The sequence below is a fragment of the Podarcis liolepis genome, assembly GCF_965112155.1.
Source record: "Podarcis liolepis genome assembly, chromosome: 3".
Taxonomy (NCBI): Eukaryota; Metazoa; Chordata; class Lepidosauria; order Squamata; family Lacertidae; genus Podarcis; species Podarcis liolepis.
Window position 1 is genome coordinate 57,039,056 of NC_139557.1, and position 26,140 is coordinate 57,065,195.

At 41.9% G+C, this 26,140-nt stretch overlaps 1 protein-coding gene across 1 annotated transcript; it reads left to right on the top strand.

The window, feature by feature from the left end:
• Positions 1-14,678: 14,678 nt before the first annotated feature.
• On the top strand, positions 14,679-25,706 carry GJA1 (gap junction protein alpha 1). Its single transcript, XM_083495010.1, has 2 exons — positions 14,679-14,974; positions 22,281-25,706. The coding sequence occupies exon 2, from the start codon at positions 22,297-22,299 to the stop codon at positions 23,443-23,445; it is 1,149 nt and encodes a 382-aa protein (XP_083351136.1). The 5' UTR covers positions 14,679-14,974; positions 22,281-22,296; the 3' UTR covers positions 23,446-25,706.
• Positions 25,707-26,140: the final 434 nt, after the last annotated feature.

Below are 26,140 nucleotides of genomic sequence, written 5' to 3' on the forward strand. Positions count from 1 at the left end.
CTAGCCTGATGAAGAGTTTTGGAGAACACAAAAACTTGCACACTGATTTGGGAGATGGACTGGAAGAGTAGGATGGAAACGGCAAATCAGGTCCCCAAAGAAGTAAATTCAGCTTGCTGCACCCACATATAAGCCATGCTACCAGCCTTCCTAAAATAGTTGCTTCCAAACTGCATTGCACTTTGTGGCCGTGCTATGTTGGTCATGGGTCCCAAAACAGGATGGGCTGCTATGGACCTACAACCTTAGCTTCTGTGGGCACTATACCAGCCTGCAGTGGTGGTGGCTGGATAGAAGTCTTTCTCCTTCTCTTTGTGTTGTTCATCCTTCACAGATAAAAACATATCTGGGGGAGTGTCTATGTTTGCTTTTGCTTTTTAAAACATGACACTGCCTTGTGGGCTCTTTGTCAAAAAGGCAGGGTTTTAAAACTGTGATATGTAAATAAACACCCAACTCAACAGGGAAGAGACATGCCTAAGGGCTCTTTAGTGGAAAACTGTCTTAAGAAGTTCTTGGGCTGGGGAGGGCTGGACCAGCAAGGGACCGTCCAGCTCTATGGAACCAGCGGACCTCACTTTGCCAGCAGACAGCAGGTGTCTGGATTACAAACAGGCCAGCTATGAAGCAATGGGTTATGGTGACTACTTTCCAAGAACAACAGATTTTCTGCTGTCTTAAGAGCTTTAAGGTCTTAAGAGCTACGAGGAAGACAGATTTCAAAGGCACAGTTCTTCCCTCATGATATTGAAAGAATTGGTGGTGCTGGTGGAGCTTTGCATGCTAAACTTTTCTCCTCTTGGCTTATTACTTTTTGATGCTTTTGACTACTTTTGTATTGTTTGTAGTTATGGAACTTTTTATATGTTGTAAGCCACCTTGAGCAGGGTTTTGACTATGGAAAGGTGGCATACAAATAAAACGATGGATTGATGGGTGCCATGAGTATGCAGATGGTATCCAACTCTGCTTCTCCTTTGCATCTAAATAGGGTGAGGCTCTGGGAGAATGGGACTAGTGCCTTTGAAGACAGCCATTGAAGGTGGTCTGGAAACTGCAGCTGGTTCAGAATAACACAGCCAAAGTTCTAATCAGGGCTGTTTGGGCTCCCTTAGTTTCTGATTCATTTCCAAAACCAATTCAAAGTGCCGGTTTTGAGCTGTAAAGCCCAGCATGGCTGTGGACCTCAGTAGGACCTAAACGAACACCTCTTCTTACCATCCAGTAATTTATCTGATGAAAATAGAGATGTCTCATTGCATAATGATAATTTTACTATTTATACCCCACACATCTTACTAGGTTGCCCCAGCCACTCTGGGCAGCTTCCAACATATATAAAAACATAATAGAACATTAAAAAGAACTTCCATATACAGGATTGCCTTCAGACAGCTCAGGGGTCAGATAACTCCATACCCTCCAACATTTCTCCAATGGAAATAGGGACATCCTAAGGAAAAGTGGGACAACCAGGATCAAATCAGAAACCGGGACGGCTTCTCTAAATCAGGGACATCCCTGGAAAATAGGGACACTTGGAGGGTCTGCCATAGGCACCTACTTGGAAAAGATCAATGGAGGTTCTCTGAGTGCCCCAACAATTTATGGTGGCTGTGATGCAGAGAGTCTTTTCCATCATGCCACCTGGGTTGTAGAATACTCTTTCCAGAGAGAGCCCTAACTGGCACCTACATATTTCCCAAGCACCAGGCAAAGACATTTTTAATATCCCATGCCATTTAACATCTTAGCAATATATTTCAACACATTTAATAACTTTGGGGGTTTATTTTATTTTTAGTGGCTTTTTGCAGGGCCTGTAAGACAGAGTTGTTCCGCCTGGCCTTTGGCATGGAGTCAATTTGATTCCTTCCCCCTCTTTTTTTTCCTCCTTTCTCCTCCTGAGATAATGCTGCATTTTAATGTTTCAATGTTGTATTTTAATCTTGTTTTTAAGTTGTATTTTTTCAACTTGTTTTTATTATTGCTTGTTAGCCGCCCTGAGCCTGGCCTTGGCTGGAGAGGGAGGGGTATAAATAATAATAATAATAATAATAATAATAATAATAATAATAATAATAATAAAAAAGATTGATCTAAAGATAGATGTTACTAGTTTTGACATTGTTCTGTCTTCTTATATATTTTTTAAAAAATCTTAGCCCTTTGAGATTGTTCTTAGCTCCCCCTATGCCCTTTGGCAATCTGAGTATGGTGATATAACATGTTTGTATTCTCTGTGCTGGGTCTGGGCTTTATTGTGACATTTGATTGCTCTACTTGCGTTCTGTCTTGATGTTTGTTTTAGATGCTTCTATTGTACTCTGCTTGGGGGACTTGGTTGGGAAGCAACTAATAGATGTAAACAATAAATAAACATGCTGTCTTGTTTGCTCACACTCCTAAATCCAGAGGCCGAAATGCAGAGTTGGTTTCAATGAAAATCCATGTAAACAGTAATTTGAGATGGAAACCAGGAGGATTTTTCAATGTTATTCCCGGCTGTACCTCACAAGTTTATGTTTTGATCTTGTTAAAATGCTTACTGCCACATTTAAATGCTAGTTCTACAATTTTTCAAAGGCTCACAATAGGCTTTTAAATTAGTGTTCCATATCTGGATTAAAAAGAGCTCTATGAATGTTGAGAGGTATTTTTTTACATTATATCATTTAAACCTGGTAATATTAAAGCCGATTAACAGACATGCTATTTTAAAAAACAAAGGGTATAATCCAACCCAAATTAAGTAAATTTTAAACCCATCAATTAAGTAAATTTTAAACCCATCAATTTCAGATAGAGAGTTCAGCACTTTCCTAAATCTCTGTCATTGAAATCAATGGGATTTAAAGGTACTTAGCTTGTATTTATTTCTCACATAAATAATCAACTTTGGTTAGATTGTGCCCCAAATCTACACATGATGAAATGGCAAGTGCTTGTCTGTCCAATTTTTTTGTACACTTTTGTAACACAATTCTAAGTAGCATGGTATCATTTTATAGGTTAAATATCCATATGTAAGAATGAAAGTAAATTCGCTTCACGTGATTCTGAAGTCCATTTGACCAAGGATCCTTATAAATGGTAGATTTAATAATATAAACCTTGCCAGGGCCTTTTCCCCCTCAGCAGAACTCAGTTCTGGCCCTTCTCAGGTGGGCACCATTGCCATTATAAGAGAACCAGGAGGCATTCATGGCGAGTTCTGGCACCTCCTTTTCTAGAAAGGTAGTGCTGAACCTTGCTGATATGGATCAAAGGCCCAACTATCCCAGCATGCTTCACTGCCATGATAGCAGGGACAGTGCTGGGAGCTTTTCCGCTGCCTCCTGCACCTGGCTTCTAGCACTATGCAGGCACCACTATGCTTGGGAACCAAACTCAGCCATAGTGGCTTCAACTTCTGGATCCTTGACTCATCCTGGGTTCTGAGAAAAGGCCAAAGGCCTTCTTCCAAGTCAGTCATTCCGGGCAGTGAGACCAGACAAGGTTTGTTACGATAGCTAGAAAAGCTTTTTCAACTTAGTTTTCTTTTTTAAGAAAAGCCTTTTTGAAAAAAGAACTTTAAAAAGCCTTTCAAGCCACAGTGGGAAACCACAACAGTGGTGCAGCCATAGCCCTGGCCACTTCTCCCAGAATGCTTCACTCTGAGAAGGAGGACACCTTTAGCCCTTTCTCAGAACCCAGGTGAAACTGGAAGATGGAGGCAGGCAGCAAACCAAGCACCATGGATGGCAGCCAGGCATTTCTGCAGGGCTCTGGGAAGGTATTCTGAACAGTAGGGGATAAGGTGTAAAGCACTTCGAGGGAAGGATAGAATCATCCAAAACCTTTTGTCTAATTTGGGGCAATTTCCAACTTTTCAGAAGCCCCTTGTGCTCCATCTCAGATTGTCCTTATCCTTCAGAGAGACTTTCTGGGAAATGCACTTAAGTGCATAGGAAAGCAGGGATCATGAAACTTTACATCTATGATAACTTAGGTTGGGATCCAATCCATTGAATTTAGCCCATATAAAGTATGGAGAAATTTTGACACTATTCTACCGACTTACTTACTGGTCTAGAACACACTAAACCCCACTGAATTTGATAGGTTTTATTTTTGAGTAGACACGCATAAATTGCACCATAAATGACAGAAAAGAAACAGCCCAAGGTTTCCTAAAACGATATATACACATTTCACAAATATACCACCCCAAAAATTTAAATAACATTCCAGGCAAGGATTTCAACCCTTTGTTTCATTTCTCTTGTGTACAGAAGGGGGAGCCAAATGCAAAAAAATGAAGGCCATGCATAGCCTTTGATTATATGCAGTGTTATTGTATCTGATTTTTTATTTATTTATAGAAGCTTTTTTAAAAAATAAAAGTATCCTACTTTCTAGGAAGTGTACTATGCTTAATCACTTGTAGTGGTAGGCTGAAGGATGCTTTTCATGGAGCAATGTTATAAATGACAACTGAAGGGACTATATTTCTAATTTTTGGCCAGCAGGCAGTAAATCAGGGTTGGTAACTAGGGTATTCCGATACTTTCTGTTTAAAGCAGACAGCACAGAGCATCTGTCAAAGTCAAGTCATGGGGGCAGAGAGCTGTGATATGGCCTTTGGCATCAGGAATATACTACTGAAAGTTAGAACTTGTTGACTTCTCATATTTAAAAACTTTGCTGCAGAAAATGAATCCAGACAAGAGAGACGTTTAGAAAGCAGGAGGATTAGATAATTTGAAGACTTAAAGATTGCTATTAATGATAGTATCACACTCCATTTGGAAAACAGAAGGATAGAGCTCCCCAACTCTGCACTGTTCCTGGAGTCCCCGGTGATAGCAGTGTCCAAGATCCTTTTCACTAGCAGCTTTGCAAGTGGGATCTGCCCCATGCGCTACCAAGAGATCTTGCAATTTGCATCCATGCACCGTATGGATTTAGACTATGGCCTAAATCTGCAAAGAGGATTCTGTGGGACTTCTCTTGAATACAGTTTGTAATCTTCAGGTGGTGCAGAATGCCAAGGCCTGCTTTACGGCATGCACAGACCATGTTTGACAGTCTTCTAATCTGAAAATATAGCACAACTGAAGTTGGGGGGGATAAAAAAACAACAACCCCATTCTACCCATCCATATCCCATCAACCTCCATGCGTTGAAGAAAGACTATCTGAAATGGTGAGTCACCTGCACTCATGGAGGCTGCCTGAGTGATGCAAAATCTTGGAAAAATCAAGGTTCCCCCTGCAGAAACCTCAAATGGTGCATTTCCAGATTAGAAGGATATTGCACTGGTTTCAAGGCACCTCTAATGGCTAACGATGAGATCCAGGTTGAATTCATCATGCTAAATGGGTTGAAGGCTGTTGAAGGGCAAAGAATATTCATCTCAAGCCTGTGGATAGATAGGCTATCTTAGCAGGAAACAAATTTGTAAAGGAATTTATTTTATTTGAGAAATCTTTAAAATATCCATTTAGAGGGGTTTTAGTGACAATAAGAATTGGAAGCTGAATTATAATGTATCTTACTGTTTCTTTTTCAATTGTTATTTTCATGATGGCCAATTAGTTGACATTGCTTTTATTTCCTAAAACAGGCAACATACATTCTATTATAATCAATCTCATTGATTCTAATTTCTCAAGGTAGCATCCCCAAACAGTGGGCTTTAAAATTTCAGGAGTGGCCTGTGAAACACCCAAATTTGGCGTATCTCCCTCCCCCCATCTTGTCTTCCCTTCTTGTGGCCATGCTCCCTGCAGCACCCTCTCAGCTCAGTACCCAATGCGGGCAAACTGGTTGCACTCCCCTAAATCTGTCCTGCCCAAAGTCTCAAATAATATTTTACACTTTCATTTAAAAAAACAGCCAGAGCTCTGCTTCTACTAGTTCGCAGAGCCTGTGTGAATCTTTTTATTACATCTGAGCTGAACTGGGGCCTTAGCTAATCCGTAAGCCTATAACAGTGACTAAGACTGCATATTAGCTGGCATATAATAGTTCATCTGAGGTCATTGTGAGAAGAAATGCCATCCTCCCGATTAGCTGCCTAATTCCCCTGAACAGCGGTTGAGAATATTTGTGCTTTGTGTTCTGGTCATCTGGTCTTCTTGTTAACTGCCTTGCTCCCTCAACTGATTGGAAACAGGCTCCTTGGTTCAGCAGTCAGTACAAAGGAAGATGGCCTCATGCATCATCAAAAAGAAGAAATGGATCATCCAAAAGGACCAAAGAGGACACAGATTTGTAAAATAATAAAATAAAATGAGTGCACATACTTATGTACATGCATAGATGCAAAATTTGCATTGATATGTTGCTGTTTCAAATTCATTTGTATATTTTGCAATGTACTTTTGTGGATTGAGTTGCCTCAAGACTTTTTAGCAGTAGGCATTTAACAGGCGGTGATGATCGCAACATCACCGTTTGGCTTCAATGGTTAATAGCCATTGCTAGACCTTGTAAACAACTGTAACCTTTATTAAGCCCGATGGCTCAGGAAACTGCTCTGCATAACAGCTGCGGCATAAGGTGCAGAAGACAGGCAGGTTTCTCCATCGACTTAGAAATGTTGCAATAACTGGGCCCCATGCTGTCATGTGACAGCATTGAAAGTGGTTCAAAATCTAATGGATCTCCTAATGGATTCCCAGCCAGCTCAGCCCCTGTCCCTTCCTACTCTTGGAATATCACCATTTCAGGACTTTTTGCTGTCTGCTCCGGATGAGAATCTCTGCAACAGCCTCCCAGCTGCCTGCATGGGCAGCGAGCAAAAGGGGTGCTCAGCACCAGAAGGCCAGATCATCCAGGAGAGCTGGGCAGGGGGACACCTCCACAGTTTCCAGTACAACACCGTTTCCATACCCACACACAGTTGAGTAGGTTGCATTGCTCTGCAAACCACATTTCATATTTCTGTGCGCTATATTTGCTAGTTATGCACTTTTATTATTCTCTGTGCTGGAATTTTTTAAGCTGCAAATGGTCATTTTAGGATATCATGTTTTTAATTATTGTTTTATCCAGCAAACCACCTAGAGAACAATGCTACTGGGTGGCTTTCTAAGAGCTGAGTAAATAAAAATGAATAGATAAACATCAGTGTCAGCATCAGCTTATGGGTATTACTTGTCTGTTACAAGCTCTTCTTGCACTTTTTCCTGACGCCACCCTCGGGTGTCTTGCAATTCTGCTAGAGAAATTTCCTCATCCCTGGCAGGGTGTCAACTGCTGCTCTTTAGCCATAGTAGTTTGTGAAGGCCAGTAAACATGTTTAGACACCATTTAACAGATAAAAGCAGCTTTAGTTAACGGATATGTGTGTACATGCAGCTGAGGGGAATCTGCTCAGATATGAGTGACAATGGCCTTTGGACTGCAGGCCATGTGACAACTCCATTTGCCTAATTAGTGAATTCTTTACATACTCTTTATTTTCTCAACTCCACTGTTGGGCAATATCTTTATTAGGACTCACGAAAATGTCACAAAATAGTTTCCAGGCTTTTGAGCTTTCCAGAACTTTGGTTGTGAGCCTACAGAGTCAATGTGGGATGCTGGCTCCAGCAACCTTTCAGGAGAAGAGAGAAGATTTAACTCTTCTTCTGGGCATTTGAAGGGAAATTATTATGATGCTTCTTGCTGTGTCTGCATTCTTACTTTATTTTTGAGGTATTAGGAAAATAAAATAATAATAATAATAATAATAATACACAAATTGGATTGGAGAAATGAGAGTGGAAAGGGGTAAATTATGCTGGATCTTGAATTACTGAAGTTTGCCTTTAGGCACAGTGGGAGGATGGAGATTACAGACTGAATTCTGTCTTCATTGTGTGCCTGCAGGGACTTAACATACGTAGACTAATTCAGAGTAGAATCTCCATCTTCAGACAGAGTCAAAATGCAGACCTCAAAGCATCAAGAACCAGCCTTTTAAAACTAAAGGGGAGTACCCATTGCTCTCCTTCTCCTGCTTTGTGCAACATCTCACCTGATAAAGCGTTCTGGAGAACCCCAAAATCTTGTTGACTAGTTTTGCAAAACATTTGGGAAGTCCCAAAAAAGCTGTTGACCACCTGAGGGGTTGGGGGTTTCCATTACGGACCAACACAGCTGCCTTTGCTCTTTATTTTCCTTCTCTCCCAGTTAATGGAAAATTAGAGTAGACTTGAGTTTCACAACTTAATTTGCATCTTGTGAGCAATTTCTTCAGAAGAAATGTTCACAGTGTGGGCCGAACTAAACCCACTTTCCTTATAGCCCTGGTTAATCTTATCAAAAGCAACTCAGAACAACCAGAATAATCTCTCTTCAGCCAGTAAAATCTTATCTTCAATTAGACTAGAGACAATGGCTTGGATCAGAACTTCCCTTTCTATTGCAGTTCCCTGTGCGCACACACACAAAGAGAGAAAAGTTGATTCTTGAGGCATGGGTTGTGGTGTAGAGGGCTGCAGTCGGAAGAAGGAAGTTGTGGGGGGGAACTGGGGGAGGGCTGCTCATGCAACAGAATGTTTGGATCCAAGCAACTTTTGAACAGAAAAGTCCATCATCTTGTAAGCGAGGGGTTCCTTCCAGATGTTGCTAGCCGACAACTCCCAACATCTGTAATCTTTGGTCAGACTGCTGCTGGAGCTGATGGCAGTTGTAGTTCAAGAGAGCACTATGCTGGCTGCCCCTGCTGTAAGTCCTTTACTAATAAGAGAAACATCTGGTTTCTGCTTTCCTTGGGATTCCTCTCAGACCCGTTTCCATGAATGTGTCTAACCTTTTTTTAAAAGGCCCCTTGCACTAACAGAAATTGCCACAACATGTGGCAATGAGTTCCACAAGTGCCACATACTATGAAGAGGTCCTTTATTTGTTCTGTCCAGAACTTAACCTGTCAAATATTTCATTGTGTGAGCCCAAGTTCAAGGGATATGAGATATTTTTTGGGTTTGTGTTTGATGCTTTGTAGCACAAAGACCATCAGTATCGGTTGGCAGCACTATGTAGCTCTGAAAAATAGTGTTTGTGTTTAGATTAAGAACCAGAAAGTCCCCTATTACAGGTCAGATCTGAACTTTCCACCTACAGTACTTAGCATACTTTACCCTGGCATTTCTGTAATTTCCTGCTGAGCTCAGAAAGAGGAAGCAGGATTCTCAAAAATGATGTTTTGTTATTCAATTAAGGTTTTCCATGGAATCCTGAAATGATGAATCCCAACATTATCTAAACATTATGATACAGAAGGAAGCAGAAGGAAAGAGAAAATCTTTCAGTTCATAAACAACAAACCTCATCAGCAAGTCAGGTGAAATGGCTGAATTTTTATATGCTGAAACCCAGTAGTGAAAAGGCTTTTTGTTAATTAGCTACATTGGAAACCAAATGTTGTTGAAAGACTAGGAGAAAAATATTAGAATAATTAAGCTCAGGCTCAATGTGTTACTTCAGGTAAATATAAATAAAAAGTGATAGTGAATTCATTAGGCTGACAAATTCTTAAGGTCCAATATTATATCTATGTCTGAAAATACTGGGGAAATGGATTAATATAAATGTTATGGCAGCACGCCCACCCAAATAATAATCCATGGCAACATATTCCATCAAATGCCTGGGAGAAGAAGACCATTTTAACCTGGTACCAAAAAGATATTGGTGTTTGTGCCAGCCAGTCTTCTGAGGAGAGCATTCCATATTTATACAGTGGAACCTCCATTTTCGATCGTCTCAGAAGCCGAACATTTCAGAACCCAAACGCTGAAAACCCGGAAGTAATTGCTTCCGTTTTCGAACGCGCCTCAGAAGTCAAATGGCTTCCAAGGCACGTTTCTCAATTTTCTCAATTGAGTTTGCTGACGGCCCATTGCGCCTTGGTTGTCGAATGGGAAGTCGAACGGTCTTTCTGGAATGGATTACGTTCAACAACCAAGGCTCCACTGTAATTATGTGTCTACTTTCTACCATCACTGGAATCCAACGTACCAAACATTGTATCAAACTTTTAGATAGCAGTGTTCGACTGAAAGAAGCAGTTGAGTTTAGATTACCTACAGATAGCTTTTGAAGGGACTGAGAAGCATGCTCTATACTTCTGAGCTCTACTGGTTCCTGTCCTTTCAAATGAGGCAGCAATGCAATCAGTTGACTATATTTCTGACACTATATGGAGGAAAATGTATCTTTGGCTGCAAGCACACCATAAACTTAAAGCACATTTCCACCCCAAAGGATCCTGGGAACTGTGAATTGCAGGTCCGTGAGAGATAAACTCCAGGTCCCAGAATTCGGGCCTGTGTGCCTTAAATGTCTATGTAATGATACTTGCCTTCAACTTTTAATATCATTTGAGACTAGCCAGCTATTTGTATTTATTCTGTTTTATTTGTTTATGATCCGATCAAGATTTATACAGTGGTACCTCGGGTTACATACGCTTCAGGTTACATACACTTCAGGTTACAGACTCCGCTAACCCAGAAATATTACCTCAGGTTAAGAACTTTGCTTCAGGATAAGAACAGAAATTGTGCTCCGGATGCGCGGCGGCAGCAGGAGGCCCCATTAGCTAAAGTGGTGCTTCAGGTTAAGAACAGTTTCAGGTTAAGAACGGACCTCTGGAACGAATTAAGTACTTAACCCGAGGTACCACTGTATTGGAAACATAATACAGTGGATATGGATTTGGATTATATACTGCAGCTGGATAACACAGCATGCATTTAAGGCTTGAGAAACAAGTGGAAATGTGACTGCTTTTCACTTATACACCGACGCCTGTCTGTTATAAAGATTGTGCTATGATATCAAAAGGTTGCTAGCCCAGGACGAGCACCATCCAGGTGAGGGCCTTTGATGAACCTCCCGGAACCCAGCAGTGGAGCAAGAATCCTCAGCTGTCAAAATATAGAAATACAACGGAACAATAGTCTTGCTGAACTATCCAAACAAGATGAGCTGCTGGAATATTTGTTATGCCTTCCAAGGAGTTGCCCGGCACTGAAGGGTAGGAACACAGTAGGAAGGAAGGACAAAAGACACTTCTAATTGGCCACAGCACATAGGACAGTCACGAATCTTCCAGCATTTAACACTTTCCATAGCAGTGTCATCTGTAGGTTGGCCATGTGAAGCCATATCACAGCAAGACGGTTCTGAAGTGTTTTCTAAGGAGGGAATTATTCTACAAGTGTTTATAAGGGACTGGTTCCAGTCCAAAAGCAGTTCTGCTCTAGGACAAAGAGAATTCTTGTTTTGTTTTGTTTCCAAACTGTCCTCAGAAATATGAATGTCCTCCTTTGTGTTTTGTCCCAAGAATTTTTGGTGGAAAACGACACTGCCCTTTCCTTGGACCCCTCACACAGAAAAACACTTCGGATTTCACCTCCTCACATTTTGATGTTGATTATTCACCGCCTTCTTTGAATATTTGCCAAGAAGTCATGCAGTGTTTAACATCTACATCTCAAATGGTGAGCACGATTTGATTTCAACAGGACGTACAATGATTTTTAATCCTTGATGGTTGATGTGCAAAGGTATTTTAATGTCCAAAAGCACTCAGTTTTCAAGTACTGAGATAAAACTGCACATTCAGTGCTCAGATTCCAAATTTTACATTATAAATTTGAATAGCGAAATAGGAAGTGTTGCCAAAATATTTGCAAACATTTCTTTCAGCTTAAGCTGCAAGCCACTGTCCACCATGGCAAGAGTACAAGGTGTTTTTTCCTGCTGTAACTGACAATGAGAAGACCTATTCTTCCCATGCAAGACTATGGGACTGAAAGTGATATGCACATCACCTCAGTCATATTGACAGGCCAGTGGTAGCAGGCCCCAAACTGTGTTCTGGTTAATGTGAATGAGAAGGAAAGCAAATGAGAGTGTGATAACCAAATAAACAAATGTTTGTACTCAAGACTGTCAGCGACCCCCTTCTCAGAAGATTTTATCTGGAAAATGGACAATGAGTGAGGATTAAAGGTGATTAGGTCATGTGGACCGCTCTGCAAGTGAAAGACCCTGACCAACTGGCTAAATTTACACATTTTTTAAGGCAGACTTTAATTAAAAACTGAGCAAGAAGACTGAACATTTAAACTGAACAAAGGTGTGGTTTGTTTGCCTGCTTGTTTGGATTTTTTTGCATTTATACCCTACCTTTCCTCTAAGGAGCCCAAGATGGTGTACATAGCTTTCTTCCTCCCCAGCTTATCCTCACAACAACCTTGTGAGGTTGGTTAAGCTGAGAGGCAGTGACTGGGCCAAGGTCAACCACTGAGCTTCAGGTCCTTGTCTGACACTAACCACTACATGATCCTATAAATGTCTATGTAGAAGTCATACACTCCAACACCTGGAAGCAAAAAACTGGGGTACCATCTTCCGGGATGCCATCTTCCTGTTTTTCCTTGCAAGAGAACAGTTGCCATTTGGGTGCCATGATCTCATGTGATTTTGCACTGCAGTCCCCCCTCCCCCCCCCAAAAAAGCATGCACATTTTGGGACACCTTGTGAAATCACAGCCCCAAAATAGTGCTCTTTTAAGAAGAAAATCAGGGTGCAAAATTGTGGAAGGGTCCAAAATGGTCAACATTCTCTCATGAGAAAAAACAGGATGCCCCATTTTTTCCAGGAAACTTGTGGGGTATGAGAAATCTAGGGTCTCCATATTTCAAAAACTAAAAACCAGGACACCTCAAAAGTTGTTGAGCTTCTTTTATGAAGACCCCAAACAATTGTTGAGCTTTTTTAAAAAAACAGACGCATTTTTTCGATTAACTTGCCAAACATCCAGGACAAAGTGCCACATTGCGGAAATTCATTTCTGCCTTTGAAATTCCAGTAATGTCTAGACGTATGGCAGCGTTATGAGAAGTTCGTTTAACTGAGTTAAACGAAGCTTCCTTTCAGAAAAGTGTGTATATGATTGCCAACTCAAAACTTAAACAGGACTTGGACTGAAGGGGAAATCTACATTTTTATTTTTAACTCACACAAAGGCTATACCGTGGCCAGACTTATATAACCTATATACAAAATTTTACCCCTTTCAAAATTAGCTTTAGTCTAGGTTTCTACTGCAGTCAGGCAAAATCTCTGCTGTAGGGGAATTAGCTTGTGGCCTTGCAAATGTTGTTGAACTTCAACTCCCATCAGTCCCAGCCAGCATGACCAACAGTCAGCAATGATGGGAGCTGGAGTCTAGCAGCATCAGGGCCAGCTCTGCCATTAGGCAGCATGAATCAGGTGCCTCAGCAAGGGGCAGGTCTGCAAGGGTGAGGTACTGGCAGACAGGGCTGTGTGTGCTACCTGGCCTGACCTGCGTCTCCCAAATTAGCCTGCTGTTCTGTTTCCAATGTTGAAGTAAGATTTCACAGCCTGGCTAGTCAGCTTTTTTATATGAATTAGGAGAGGGCACTCTCTTTTCTTCTGAGGTGTTCTGAGGGCAGGCCGGAGCTAGCTCAAGACCTACTGGATCCCAATCCAGTGTCACTACCATCAGACAATGGCATCAGGCCCAAAACATGAAGCATAACGATATCAATGGCTACCAGCCATGATTGCTGAATGTAACATCTGAATGCTGCTTGTGGGCTTCCCAAAGGCACCTTGTTTGGGTCACTGTGAGAGTCAGGATACAGTACTTAATAGTACTGATCCCTGACCCAGCAGGGTTCTTTTTCTTCTTCGAAGCTGTTTTGTTCAATTTGTTTTTGTCCACCCATACCAATTTCCAGAGTCGAAAGGAAGATGAAAAGGCCATATTTAAACAAGACCAATCTGCTGCTCTGCACTTTAAAAAAAAACAAAAAACCCAGGCAAATGGGTTGTGTTAACTGCTGTGGTGAATTTCTTCTTTGGGCTTGCCTCCCCTTTCTCAGTGTTTCCACATGGTGCTTTTTTAGCATGGCTGTGGAATTGTGTGAGGAACCCCTTGCCTCGTTCACAGAGCAGCCGGCTGCCCTGTGCCAAGATGCCTATTTCCAACACTTTGCTGGTATTCCCTTTTTTTCCCCCTCGCTCCGTTGGCAGAAGGTTTGTTTGTGCCACCCTGGAGTACTCTCTATGTACTGTATGCGAAGTTCACCGGACAATCCAGCAGAAAGGAGGCGAGAAGGAGACACAAAACTACAAGCTCTGACAGAATATGAGAGTTGGCACAGGGGGTGGATAGAAGCCCATCTCTTTCTCCACACTTTGACTCCTTAAGAGCTGTGTGGGGAGTGCGCACCTCCGTCTGATTGACCTGAAACGGTGCCAGTGCAGTTTAGGGAGGCACTGCTTCTGCTACTAACACCCAGGCAGCTATCGGAAATTCCTGTAGGCCAGCTGCTGAAGGAATCCACTTCAACTCATCGTCACTGGTCTGCAGCAAATTCATGATGTAGACAAACCACGCACCTTGGGAGAGTTGTATTTCATACCGTAAATTAAACTGTGTCACTTCCCTACAGCAAGACGGCTCTGGATACCGTCCCAGTTCGGTCTCTTTCATGTATCCCACCCCCCTTTCTTTGCAAGTTTGTGCTTACTCAGCCACTTTGATGCTCTCTCCTTTTCCCTCTCTCTCCCCACTTTGCCCCCACCCCATACTGTCTACAGCTTCTGTGCCTTCTCTCCTCCTTTCCTCCTCCCCATTCCTTGGCAGCCCCACCTCTTATGCTTTCACCCCTCCTTTTCTCCTCCTCCCTCACAGTTAGTGGCTTGAAAACTTTTTAAAAGCTCTTGCAGCGCTTCAAGTTAGGATGAAAAAGGGGTTTTTGTTTTGCTCTGTTTTTTAAATGAGTTCTCAGCACTTTTCTTTCAGGAAAGGGGGAAGGAAAGGACGACACAAGACAAAAGAGCAGGGGACTTTTAAAGTTTAAATAGGCAGGTTGGGTGCCTGAAGAAGTTTCTGCGTTTTGAGTTTTAACCCTCTGAGGAACTTTGTTTGACTTTCTTCACTGCTGACAAGCAAGGTAAGGATGGAAAAGGGTTTGGGTTTGAGCGGGGTTTTTTAACTTCAAGTTAGTTCCAAGCAAATCTTTTCAGAGGACTGTGAATACCTCAGACTTTAAAGAAATGAATATTTTCAGTGCAAGAGTTTTATTACTGTTCTTAAAAAAAAAATCAATCCTGTTACAGCTGCAAGGACTCCTCTGGGTGTCCCTCTTTGGGAGCACATTTTAAATGTACCTGAATTTTATCAGAGAAATGTATTTGGGGGAGAGATATCATTTATTTCAGTTGATTTAGGTGCTTCATTTTCACACTGTAACATTCTATTTGCCAGGTTTTTCCATCTCGTTTACCAAGGGAGCCTGTTTTATTGTACCTCACCCCATATAACAAAAGAAATTCTTTCACACTGTAACATTCTATTTGCCAGGTTTTTCCATCTCGTTTACCAAGGGAGCCTGTTTTATTGTACCTCACCCCATATAACAAAAGAAATTCTTTCTCTGGAGAGAGCATCCAACTTTGGGGCACAGTAATCACACCACAACAGTGTTGTGATCTCTCAGTTGCTTTGAAAGGGTCACCAAGTTAAAGCAGTTAGATCCTACCTCAAGTATTTCCAAATACCCCCTCTCAGCACACGCGTACACACATTTCACTTTCATATGGAAATCATGGCTTGTCTTTAATAGTTCATACAATGCAAGGTCCTTAATTAGGGGCTTTGTTCAACTGCTGCATGGGCTTCTGTTAACTCGTAACGGGATGTCTTTCAGGCGGCCTTTGCTTATTTCCTCCTTATTTGCTATTTTGAACAATTGAGCTAAAAATTGATGGGGATTTCAAGGGAATCTGTACAGTTAGTGTTCAACCCCAGATACGGACTGTGTGGAAGGGATCTTGTATCACCGCAGGCTGGCAATGTTTGCGAAACCTTTTGGTTACTCTAGACTGAAATTGCGTATTACCAAAGTCTTTCAGAGAATATTGTCTCTGTCTGCATCAAGCTACATTCCTGTAACCTCTGATGAAAACCATAGTGTAGGATTGGAAAGGAAAGAGTCTTGGCATCTACCCTGAAGCTGGTTTTTTTCCTTTTGAAGGTATAGCAGGGAGGATCTCCGAGTTCCTGCTATGAGTAAGCTTCTTGTCAGGAAGGGAAGAACTAATTCAAGGCAACAAAAGTGGATTTTTAACATCACTTCCCCCCCCTTTCAACTTTCACACACTTTTATGCCCAGTTTCACCTCTCCGATCAGGTTCTGCTGTAGTATACATCGCTAGTCCTTCAATCTAGTGCATTGTGTTTTAGAAGCAGAAGAATGTTCACAGAAAGATTTGTTAACGCCAACAAGGTCAGCCAACAGAGGAGCATGTCTCTGTGATTTCAGAAATCTGTTTGTTTCTCAGGGAGGAAGGAGCTGGGGGGGGGGGGGCGGGAGAGAGAAGGAGCTGACCTGCCTTGAGCTTCCATTCAGCCATATTAACATCTGGAGTTTTGAAGCCTCCAGACTTTGAAACTGTTTACCGTAATGTTTGCTGGAGGTTGGGGGGGGGGCGGTTGGCCGTGTTCAAAGCTAAACATTGGCGCTGAGCCATGATACCTAACTAGAATACAAATGGGAGAAGGATGAACAGGCGGAATTTGAAAGGGTCAAGGGGAGATGATGGGGGGAAATCTGAGATTTTAAGAATAATGCACTCTGTACCAACCATGATAAAGCAGCAATCATTAGCAATTATTGTTCATCACTTTTAAGCGTGCAAAAGCACTGTACTGTTCATCCTTTCAGAGAAGCTCTATGAAGTGGGACGCTTCCCATTTTATATGAGGGGGTGGAAAGTGAGCCTTAAGGAAAAGCAATCTTAGAGAGTGGTTAACTGAGCAAAGAAGCAAAGGGGCCTATGTATCTTTGCTCAGAATTTATTTCAGGGAGATGTGCAGCACAATCCTCCTGTATTTAATGGGTCTTCCTTGGCGAGTGTCTTGCTGCTATAACTTTGCAGTAGAAATGAGCTCAGAATTGCAGTCTGACTCCCCATATCCTACACAGTCAGTCCCACAGAGTCAAGTGGTTTACTCAGAGTTACTACTGCTTAAAGATGCACGGACTCAAACAGATGCCAATCAAGTAAACACAGAGCTCCATCCAGCAGGCAATGGCTTTCCTATCTGGCCTGAAAAACAAGCTGTTTTTGAAGGAAATGCTCCTTGGGGTTGAGTAGAAAGGCACTTGCATGGATGACATCTGTTCACCACCAAGTAATATTTCTGAGTAAACAAATAATCTCCTCGAATCATGCATAGATTGGGCTATCTGATATGTTGTTTGCAGGCCTTTTTATGAATGATTACAGGGCTTCCTTAGCTGTTGACCTCAGTACCACAGTTGAAACTCCTCATGCTGCTTTTCCTCCTTGCATTTGACTCTCCCTGCATCTAACAAAGGAGCTTGGCGCCTTATGCCTTAATCTTCAAGGTGTTAGCTGGACTCCCTGTTGATCTCATGCTTTGGTAAAAGTGTGGGGGGGGGGGAAACCTCGCTCTCAGTTATTGGACAGACCTTGGAGATTCAATTTTGGGACTAAAGAAGGGGAAGAGCCTTATTGTCCCATTTCTCTGCATACTGACTTTGGTCCCAAATGTAGTCCCTTTAGTGATTGGTTGCATTTCTTTTTATCTCGCCTTGATCCAAAGAGATCAGGAGGTATGCAAGGTTCCTTATCTCCCATTGAATATTCACAACAACCTTGATGGGTAGTTCAGGCTGTCAGAAGGTGACTGGCCCAAGGACACCCAGTGTTCTTTGTAGTTCAAATGGGATTTGAACCTGAGTCTCTGCAGCCCAAGCCCACTGCTGTAACCACTGCAGCCCACTGCCTCTGTAGTGAAATCCTACACATTTAAGACCTTTAGTGTCTCAGCTGGATCTGGGTTTGTAGCCTTGTTGGACAGTAGGAAAGGCATTTTGGGTCCTTAGATATTTTTTTTAAAAAACCCAACAACTGTAGATCTAGGCAAAATGTCTTTTCCGGCTTGCATGTGAAATTTTCTGTTATTTTTCTCTGCTCACCAGATCTCATTTTCCATATCCAGCCTGGTCCTCATTACCCATATCTTTTCTTAAGAAGTTCTCATGCAATTTCTGACCCTCTCTTTATTGTGTCCTGGTTCCTCTTTGGAAATGCCTACATCTCACATGCTTGTACTCTGTTAGAATTCCAACAGGTAGCTGGCTGAAAGCACAAGTAGTCCCAGTTTTTTCTGTAGGATTTTATGTGAACCAAAGAACTAGCCAGCCAACTGCAATATGCGCACATGCTCCCCACCACAATCCCTCAGGACCATGACAAATCCTTCCTTCTGACCTTCTGACATTATGCTCAGTCATCATCCTAGAACACTGAAAATGTCTTGTGTGCCCTGGAAAACATGAGCCATAAGTTATGGCACACGGCACAGCTTCACTTTCCCAATTGTGGTTTGCAGATCAAATTTTTCCTGCATATGGTCACTTAAACGCTAACCAAGTAGTACTGCCATTATTTTATTTCTATGACATGCTTTTTTTCTGAAAAGACACTAAGGACAAGCCCCTTTTAAGATTGGATCTACTGTTCTGGCACCTCTGATCGCTACTCGTTATTTGTATGGATTGCTTCAGACGTGATGGTCCCACACAGCCAGCAGAATGTACAGTTCTTTCCCTGTTTGGCTGGTGGAACAACATCAGTGCCTCTAAAGGAGGAAAATAAGCAGAGATGTTGCACAAGCAGTGGATACACATCCACAGCGTGTGCATAACTTCCCTCCATGAGTTCCCCAGGGGATGCAATAATCCTGCGCCACCAGCCAAGTGAAGTGGCTGCACGTTCAGCTGGTTGTTCGGGATCACCCCATGCAAAGCTTGCCTTGAGCTGGTCTCCGGAAGTCTCTGTGTGCCTGACAGGGAGCGATGCAGAGCTAGTGCTGACTGTGTGGAACTCACATCTGGTCTGGCGGAGCGAGAGCCGGATTGCGGCACAGGGAAAGGCACCTTGCATTTTCCAGATACTTACCAAGGACTGAGCCAGCAGCGCAGCAGCCTTCTGTATGCAGAAATAGAATGCAGTAGAAATCCGGCCGAAATCATCTTTTCATCACTGGGCACAACACTGCAAACCACTGCAGACAAAACTGGGATTCCACCTGCCCAAACTATACGTTGCCAAATCATTAGTTGGTTTTTCAGCGATTGGTTCCTGAATTGTAGCCACATTTATTTGGAAATATCGAAGTTCAATTGGTTATTCTGCTAACTTTTCCCAATCAAATGACTTCAAAAGATCAATAATCCTGTTAATGTTTACAGTGGTACCTCAGGTTAAGAACTTAATTCGTTCTGGAGGTCTGTTCTTAGCCTGAAACTGTTCTTAACCTGAAGCACCACTTTGGCTTATGGGGCCTCCTGCTGCCGCTGCACCGCCGGAGCACGATTTCTGTTCTCATCCTGAAGCAAAGTTCTTAACCTGAGGTAATATTTTTGGGTTAGCAGAGTCTGTAACCTGAAGCGTATGTAACCCGAGGTACCACTGTACTGAGAAGTCCCATTCAGTTCAATGCTGCTTATGCCCTAGTAAGTGTGTATAGGACTTGGAGATCTATCCTGAATTGATGGAGACTAAATTGGATTTTCTACTTCTCCTAGACCTGCCCTACCATTAGGCAGAATGAGGTAGCTGTCATAGGCAGTTGATTTTGGTGTCCTGAAAAGACAGCAATTTGATAGTTACTGAGGGTTGTGCTCAACTAACTTTTACTCAGAGTAGAACCATTGACATTAATAAACCAAAGTTAGCTATGGTCATTAAGTTTTACTCTGGGTAAAAGTTCCTAAAATATAACCCCAGATTTATTGTTACTGTATTTTTACTGACATGGAGGAGGAAAGGTGCTTGTGGGATTTTCTGACTGTGATCTCAGACTAATTTTTATGTACTTCAACTTGAGCCAGAAGGAAAGAGCACCATTTGATGCTCTGACTCAGGCAGCAGAATGTCTTGGGCTGGCCCTGCAAGTCTGCCATGCAAATATAAAACCTTCATGGGCTAGGGAGTGTTGGCTTTCTTCCACTTTCAATCCTGCATTGTTAATATTTGAACATGGAACAAGTGACTTGCAAGAAATTAAGATGCTTTTGAAAGTCATGCTTAAAAACCATTTATGCTGCAGTGTGTTGCTACATAAGTGATTAAGTCAGGGTGTGACAAGTATAAAGCATGATTTTATGCCAGCACTGCAGGAACAGCATGTTAGGAACATAGCTAACATCATAGGTGGGCCAACCTAAACATTTAGGATCAGGGTTTGATATTTATTTACATTCAGTCCTCAGTGGGGATTATAATATGAAAGCTAAGGTGGATATTATTCCAAGAGTTACTTCCATGGTGTATTCACCATGGCCTTTCCTCACAATGATCACATGCCATCTGCAGGATCAAAGGCAGCGTTGCTCCCACGTCCCACTTGTGGAGCTTCCTAGAGGCATCTGGTTGGCCACTTTGGGGAACAGGATGCTGGCCTTTGATCTGATCCAGCAGAGTTCTTCTTGTGTTACCCAGGACTTGTGCTCAGGATCAAACCATTCAATGCAAACCATTCAATCCCATGCATGTTGACTGAAAAATGCCACCCTGTGTTCAACAGAGCACATTTCCCAACAAGTATGCTGTGAATTGCAGAGTTCGTTCATTAGTTGCTAAATCAAAATAGTGTCACTCAAAAATTAATAAAACTAAAGACCTACACTAATGCCATGGCTTTTCACTGTGCAGTGCAACTTCTGAGTCGCCTCCTCTCCACATATGTACCCCACGCCCTCCTAAAGCTGCCCAGGAGAGTTGAGGGAAACCCCAGAGCAGATCTAGGAGGTGTAGAGGGAGAGGAGAGGGTGGGGAAGTCATATTGTGCAGCTAAAAGTTGTTGCGTTAGAGTAACTGTTTAGTTGTTGGATACCATTCTAATTTCCCCCAAAGGGGGATAGGATTCCTTGTATCTTTAAAACTGTATCTCTTTAGAAACTTCTGATGAGCTACTAGCAGAGCTTTAGGGATATTTGCAGTGAATAGTTTTGTTGAAAAATATTTGTGTTTTTAGTAATTCACCCAAGGAATGCTTCCTCCTGAAGTAAATACAGTATAGCCTAGAGAAAAAAATCAAACTTCATTTTGACTACTAAAACAAACTTTAAAATTATTGATAATTTGAAAAGAAATATTGCTGACATAGAGTTAAACAGCTAAGACTTGGAATATATCTTCCCATATTAATTGGCCACAGAGGAATGTAATTAAAAACAAATAATCCAAAACTTTCTAGCAATAATGCTTCTTTTGTTTTCAGTCATACTTTCAATCTGAAATAACACTATGCTGTGAAAAAAACAAAACACCATTAAGCCTGGAGGGAAGTCTGATAATGGCATATTTTAACATCGGCACCAAGCTGGTTAATGAAATCAAGAAGTTATTACTTGACAGTGTAATGGCTCTCTCTCGGATAGAATGAAGAAAAAGGAAGCCTTTCAAAGACAAGCTTCATAACTTTCTATTTAAACACTTGTGGCTTGCAAATCTACTTTGCATTCATAGTCACCCCACGCAACCAGGATGACCTACATGCTAAAGCTCCCGCAAATGGTTTCTGCCTCTTGATGAAACCCTTCATGCACAAAACAATGCTACGCAGGGGCAAAATTCCAACATTCACCACAATGTAATGTCACCAATCACTTGTTGTGGGGAATAATATCATGCACCTTGTCTCTCCCTCTCTTCATGAGTTATGAACACTGTCAAGCTGACAGCACCAGCCACCTGTCCCAGCAGAGAAATCAGTGTGGAATTATGTCCACAAATCCCACTGTTGTATGTTAGGTGCTCAGGACAGGGGCTACAGTCTTAATGACCCACAAACATCTGTTGGGTGCATGATCAGTCTTTGGGATGGTAAACTTAGTGGTGAAGCACATGCATGGTATGCAGAAGGTCACAGATCCCATCTCTTTCTTGATCTCTAGTATGAAAAGAAATAAACTACATAAACAAATGTGAAATTGCTGAGACCCAGTTAAGAATGCTCAGAACTAGAATTATGGGCACTTAGAACTAGACTCATATTTATGAAAGTGGTAGATTTTCTAGTCTGTGTTTTAGCTCTACTTGCTACCATATCTCTTGCAATCCATGATTCAGGTGTGACAACTCATGCATCTCCCTTTAAGTGCACACTATTTTGACTGTACAGCACGCAATACTTGAGCAATTTTTGTTGTTTCTCTGTAGGTAGCAGGCAGTGAAGATGGGTGACTGGAGTGCTCTGGGAAGGCTCCTTGACAAAGTCCAAGCCTATTCCACCGCAGGAGGAAAGGTGTGGCTTTCTGTCCTTTTCATTTTCCGAATCTTGCTGCTGGGGACAGCTGTGGAGTCTGCTTGGGGAGACGAGCAGTCAGCATTCCGGTGCAACACCCAGCAGCCTGGTTGCGAAAACGTCTGCTACGACAAGTCGTTTCCCATCTCCCATGTGCGCTTCTGGGTCCTGCAGTTCATTTTTGTGTCCGTGCCAACCCTCATGTACTTGGCACACGTATTTTACGTGATGCGGAAGGAAGAGAAGCTCAACAGGAGAGAAGAAGAGCTCAAGGTGGTTCAAAGCGAAGGGGTCAACGTAGACCTCCACCTCAAACAAATAGAAATCAAGAAATTCAAGTATGGGATTGAAGAGCATGGCAAAGTCAAGATGCGCGGGGGGCTGCTTCGCACCTACATCATCAGCATCATCTTCAAATCTTTCTTTGAGGTCGCATTCGTGGTCATACAGTGGTACATCTATGGGTTCACCCTGCACGCCATCTACACATGTGAGAGATATCCATGCCCACACAAGGTGGATTGCTTCCTCTCCCGACCCACGGAGAAAACCATCTTCATCATCTTCATGCTGGTGGTGTCTATCGTCTCCCTTAGCTTGAACATCATTGAGATTTTCTACGTCACCCTCAAGAGCATCAAGGATCGCATGAAGACAAAAAGCAACCCTTTCTCTCCCAACAGTGGCATGAGCCCCTCCAAGGAATGTGGATCCCCAAAATACGCCTACTTCAATGGCTGCTCCTCTCCAACTGCCCCCTTGTCGCCCATGTCTCCGCCAGGATACAAGCTGGTTACTGGAGACAGGAACAATTCGTCCTCCTGCCGTAACTACAATAAGCAAGCCAGCGAACAGAACTGGGCAAATTACAGCGCTGAGCAGAACAGGATCGGACAGGCTGGGAGCACTATTTCCAATTCACATGCCCAGCCCTTTGAATTCCCTGATGATCCTGAGAACACGAAAAAAATGGGCTCTGGGCATGAGCTACAACCTCTCAAGGTGGTAGACCAACGGCCTCCAAGCAGAGCTAGCAGTCGAGCCAGCAGCAGACCTCGACCTGATGATCTGGAGATCTAACCCTCTGTAGCAACAGTAATACTTAACACAACTATGATATGAAATGCATTTGAAGATGCACATGTGGTGTTCCTGCAGTTCCATTGGAGGTGGTACTTTAACAATCTCAGCCTGGAGATTTTAACAAACAAAAAACATTGGGATTTTTTTTTAAGTGGGAAGCTGGGGTGATTTGGAGACATACAGCACATGTTGGTATTTAAAGTAGTCAGTTTTTAAAATTTAAAATGCTAATTTTAATTTTTTTAAAACTTAGTCAACATTACAGTAGCTGGGTTTGGGTTTGTTTTGTTTTGTTTTGTTTTGTTTTGTTTTAGAAAATGTTATAAAATGCCTGGATATGTGTGTGTATAATATGCTGATTTTTCTAAAGAGTTTTGTTTTTGTTATACTAAAAACAAAAGTTAAATCTGAGAAAATTCTTTTGGTCAGGATGAAATGGAGATGGTATTCTTTTATTGAATAACTGGCAGTCTTAAGTCAGATTTTGATCATTTTCCTATAAAGAACATTCCATTGTTAATGTGCACTTTGAAGGAAAATTCCTGGTATAAACTTGTCTGTGTCTATACATTCAATCATTTAATTCCTTGGAATCAATCCATCAATCAATCTACATTTCAGTTTAGGCCCACCCACTATGCTTTGCCCAGTTGTTCCCAGGGTTTCAGACAGAACAATCTAATTGATAGTGTAGGTTGGAAGCCCTGTTCTGCACCATCATTGCTTGTTATCTTACAATCACAAGCACCTGCCACCCATTCCCAGGTGTGAAATGTAAAGCTCGACACTGAAGCCATTTTTATTTGTTTAATTTGTGTTTGTTTAATGCTGTCTGCTGTCAGCAAACCAATTTATGACAGAATTCTATTAACGTAAATGAGATGTGAATGGTGAAGATGGAATCCCAGCAACTAGACTGTGGTTAAAATTGATGGGAACACTTCCACTAAGTTCAACAGCATTTGGGGTTAGGTCTAGTCACTGCCCCACCAACCCTTTCCAGAGCCCTGATATGCACATATCCAGTTAAATTACAACTGCTATTTAATAGAGAGATCTGTGCATACATCGGAACCCTTATATCTGTGTTTACTTCTGTGTTGTTTTTAAAGACAACGGTGCCGGGAGTCGATGAACTCTCAAACTAATATGCACACAAAAATTCTTAAGCATTTTGGGATATTATGGGTCACTATGATGTTTACATTAAATACCGTAATTTCAGCAGTTCAAACAAGTCAAATGTTAGTTTTACAAATCTTAATATTATTCCCATGTATCCTGTAGTGGATAATTTACCATTTTTACAAAATACGAATGCCATCTTAAGAACCAAGCCCTGACAACCTTTGAAAAACTTCCACTTGCATTCCAAATAGAAGCATTGCTTGAATTGTGAGTAGAACACCGAAAGTCACATGCTTCAGAAGTTCTCGATTATTTTGCTTCATAAAAGAAATTAAGGAAGAAGAAACCTGCTAGGTTACTGAGTCCATTTCTCTGACTTGTTTTAACTTATGCTTGAATAACAGAGATGATAGTACTGGGGGTGGGGAGGGGGAGGGGGAGTGTTAGCCTGCCAATAATGTGAGAGACTTGGGTACAATTTACACATCCATGTAAATCACACAGTAACTGCAGTTACCACATGATAGTTTAGGGTTACGCATCATACATCCCATCATTGATGGAACAAAGGAATGTGAAAGAAAGCACTTGATAACTGCAACCTCAGTGGATTGTGTGAATGGACCCTTATACAAACGGCTTTGAGCTGTACTAATAATATGATGCCTACATCTGTTTTTATAGAAACAAGCATATCTTGCTTGTCATTCACTTACAAATCAGTTCAACTATAACATGGTTCAGTTCAATTTTGATAGTTCATTCCTTCTCAGTGACAGCTTTGATATTTGCACATAATTTTTTTTTGTTTGGGGTGTAAGTGAGGCTGAAAGAGTACAATTCTAATTTATTTGAAATATATGCTAAGGAAATATATCAGTTTTTATTTTCTTTTTCAACCGCAGTGCCTTATACTTCAACACAGTTCCACAAGGAACATAGCCTTGGTTTCATTGTGTACCATTACAGAGTTTGGGGTTAATATGCTAGGTTTTTACTAAGTTGTGTGACATTCCATGTTAAAACCATTGCCAAGCTCATTGATTGCATGTATGCCGCCATAGTTCATCAAATCACCTTGTCTGGAGAGCAAACCTTAGTCAATAAAGTTTAATTTAGTATAAATAAAATTGCCAATAGTCATTTTTGTGTGTGTGTGTGTGTGTGTGTGTGTGTATAACTTGAAATTAGGTATTAAAAAGGCAGCATAGCCTGCAGTTTTCATCACAGAGGTATCTCCCATGCTGTAGAGGCAGGGGAGAAAACACACTTGCTGCTCAGTTACACTAAAAGCCAATGCCTTTTGAAACAGGCAGAAATTCATAGTCCTGGTTTGCTTCTCTACAGTTAGGGAAGGGGAGCTGGTTGCTGAAGCAGGTAGAGACCAGCAAGCAAGGAGCATTGGTAAGACGTTGGCAAACAGAGCTATGTGAACCACATGGCCTGTCCCGCATCCCCTAAGACAGTCTGCTGATCTGCAGCATAGGATACTGTCCTGCCACAAGCCTTGAAGTAAGTTTCCCCTGCCAATCCCATCTGCTTCTGCATGTGGAACGGGAGGGGG

Coding starts and splice junctions, on each gene's coding strand:
- GJA1 (XM_083495010.1), top strand. CDS start 22,297: ATGGGTGACTGGAGTGCTCTGGGAAGGCTCCTTGACAAAGTCCAAGCC.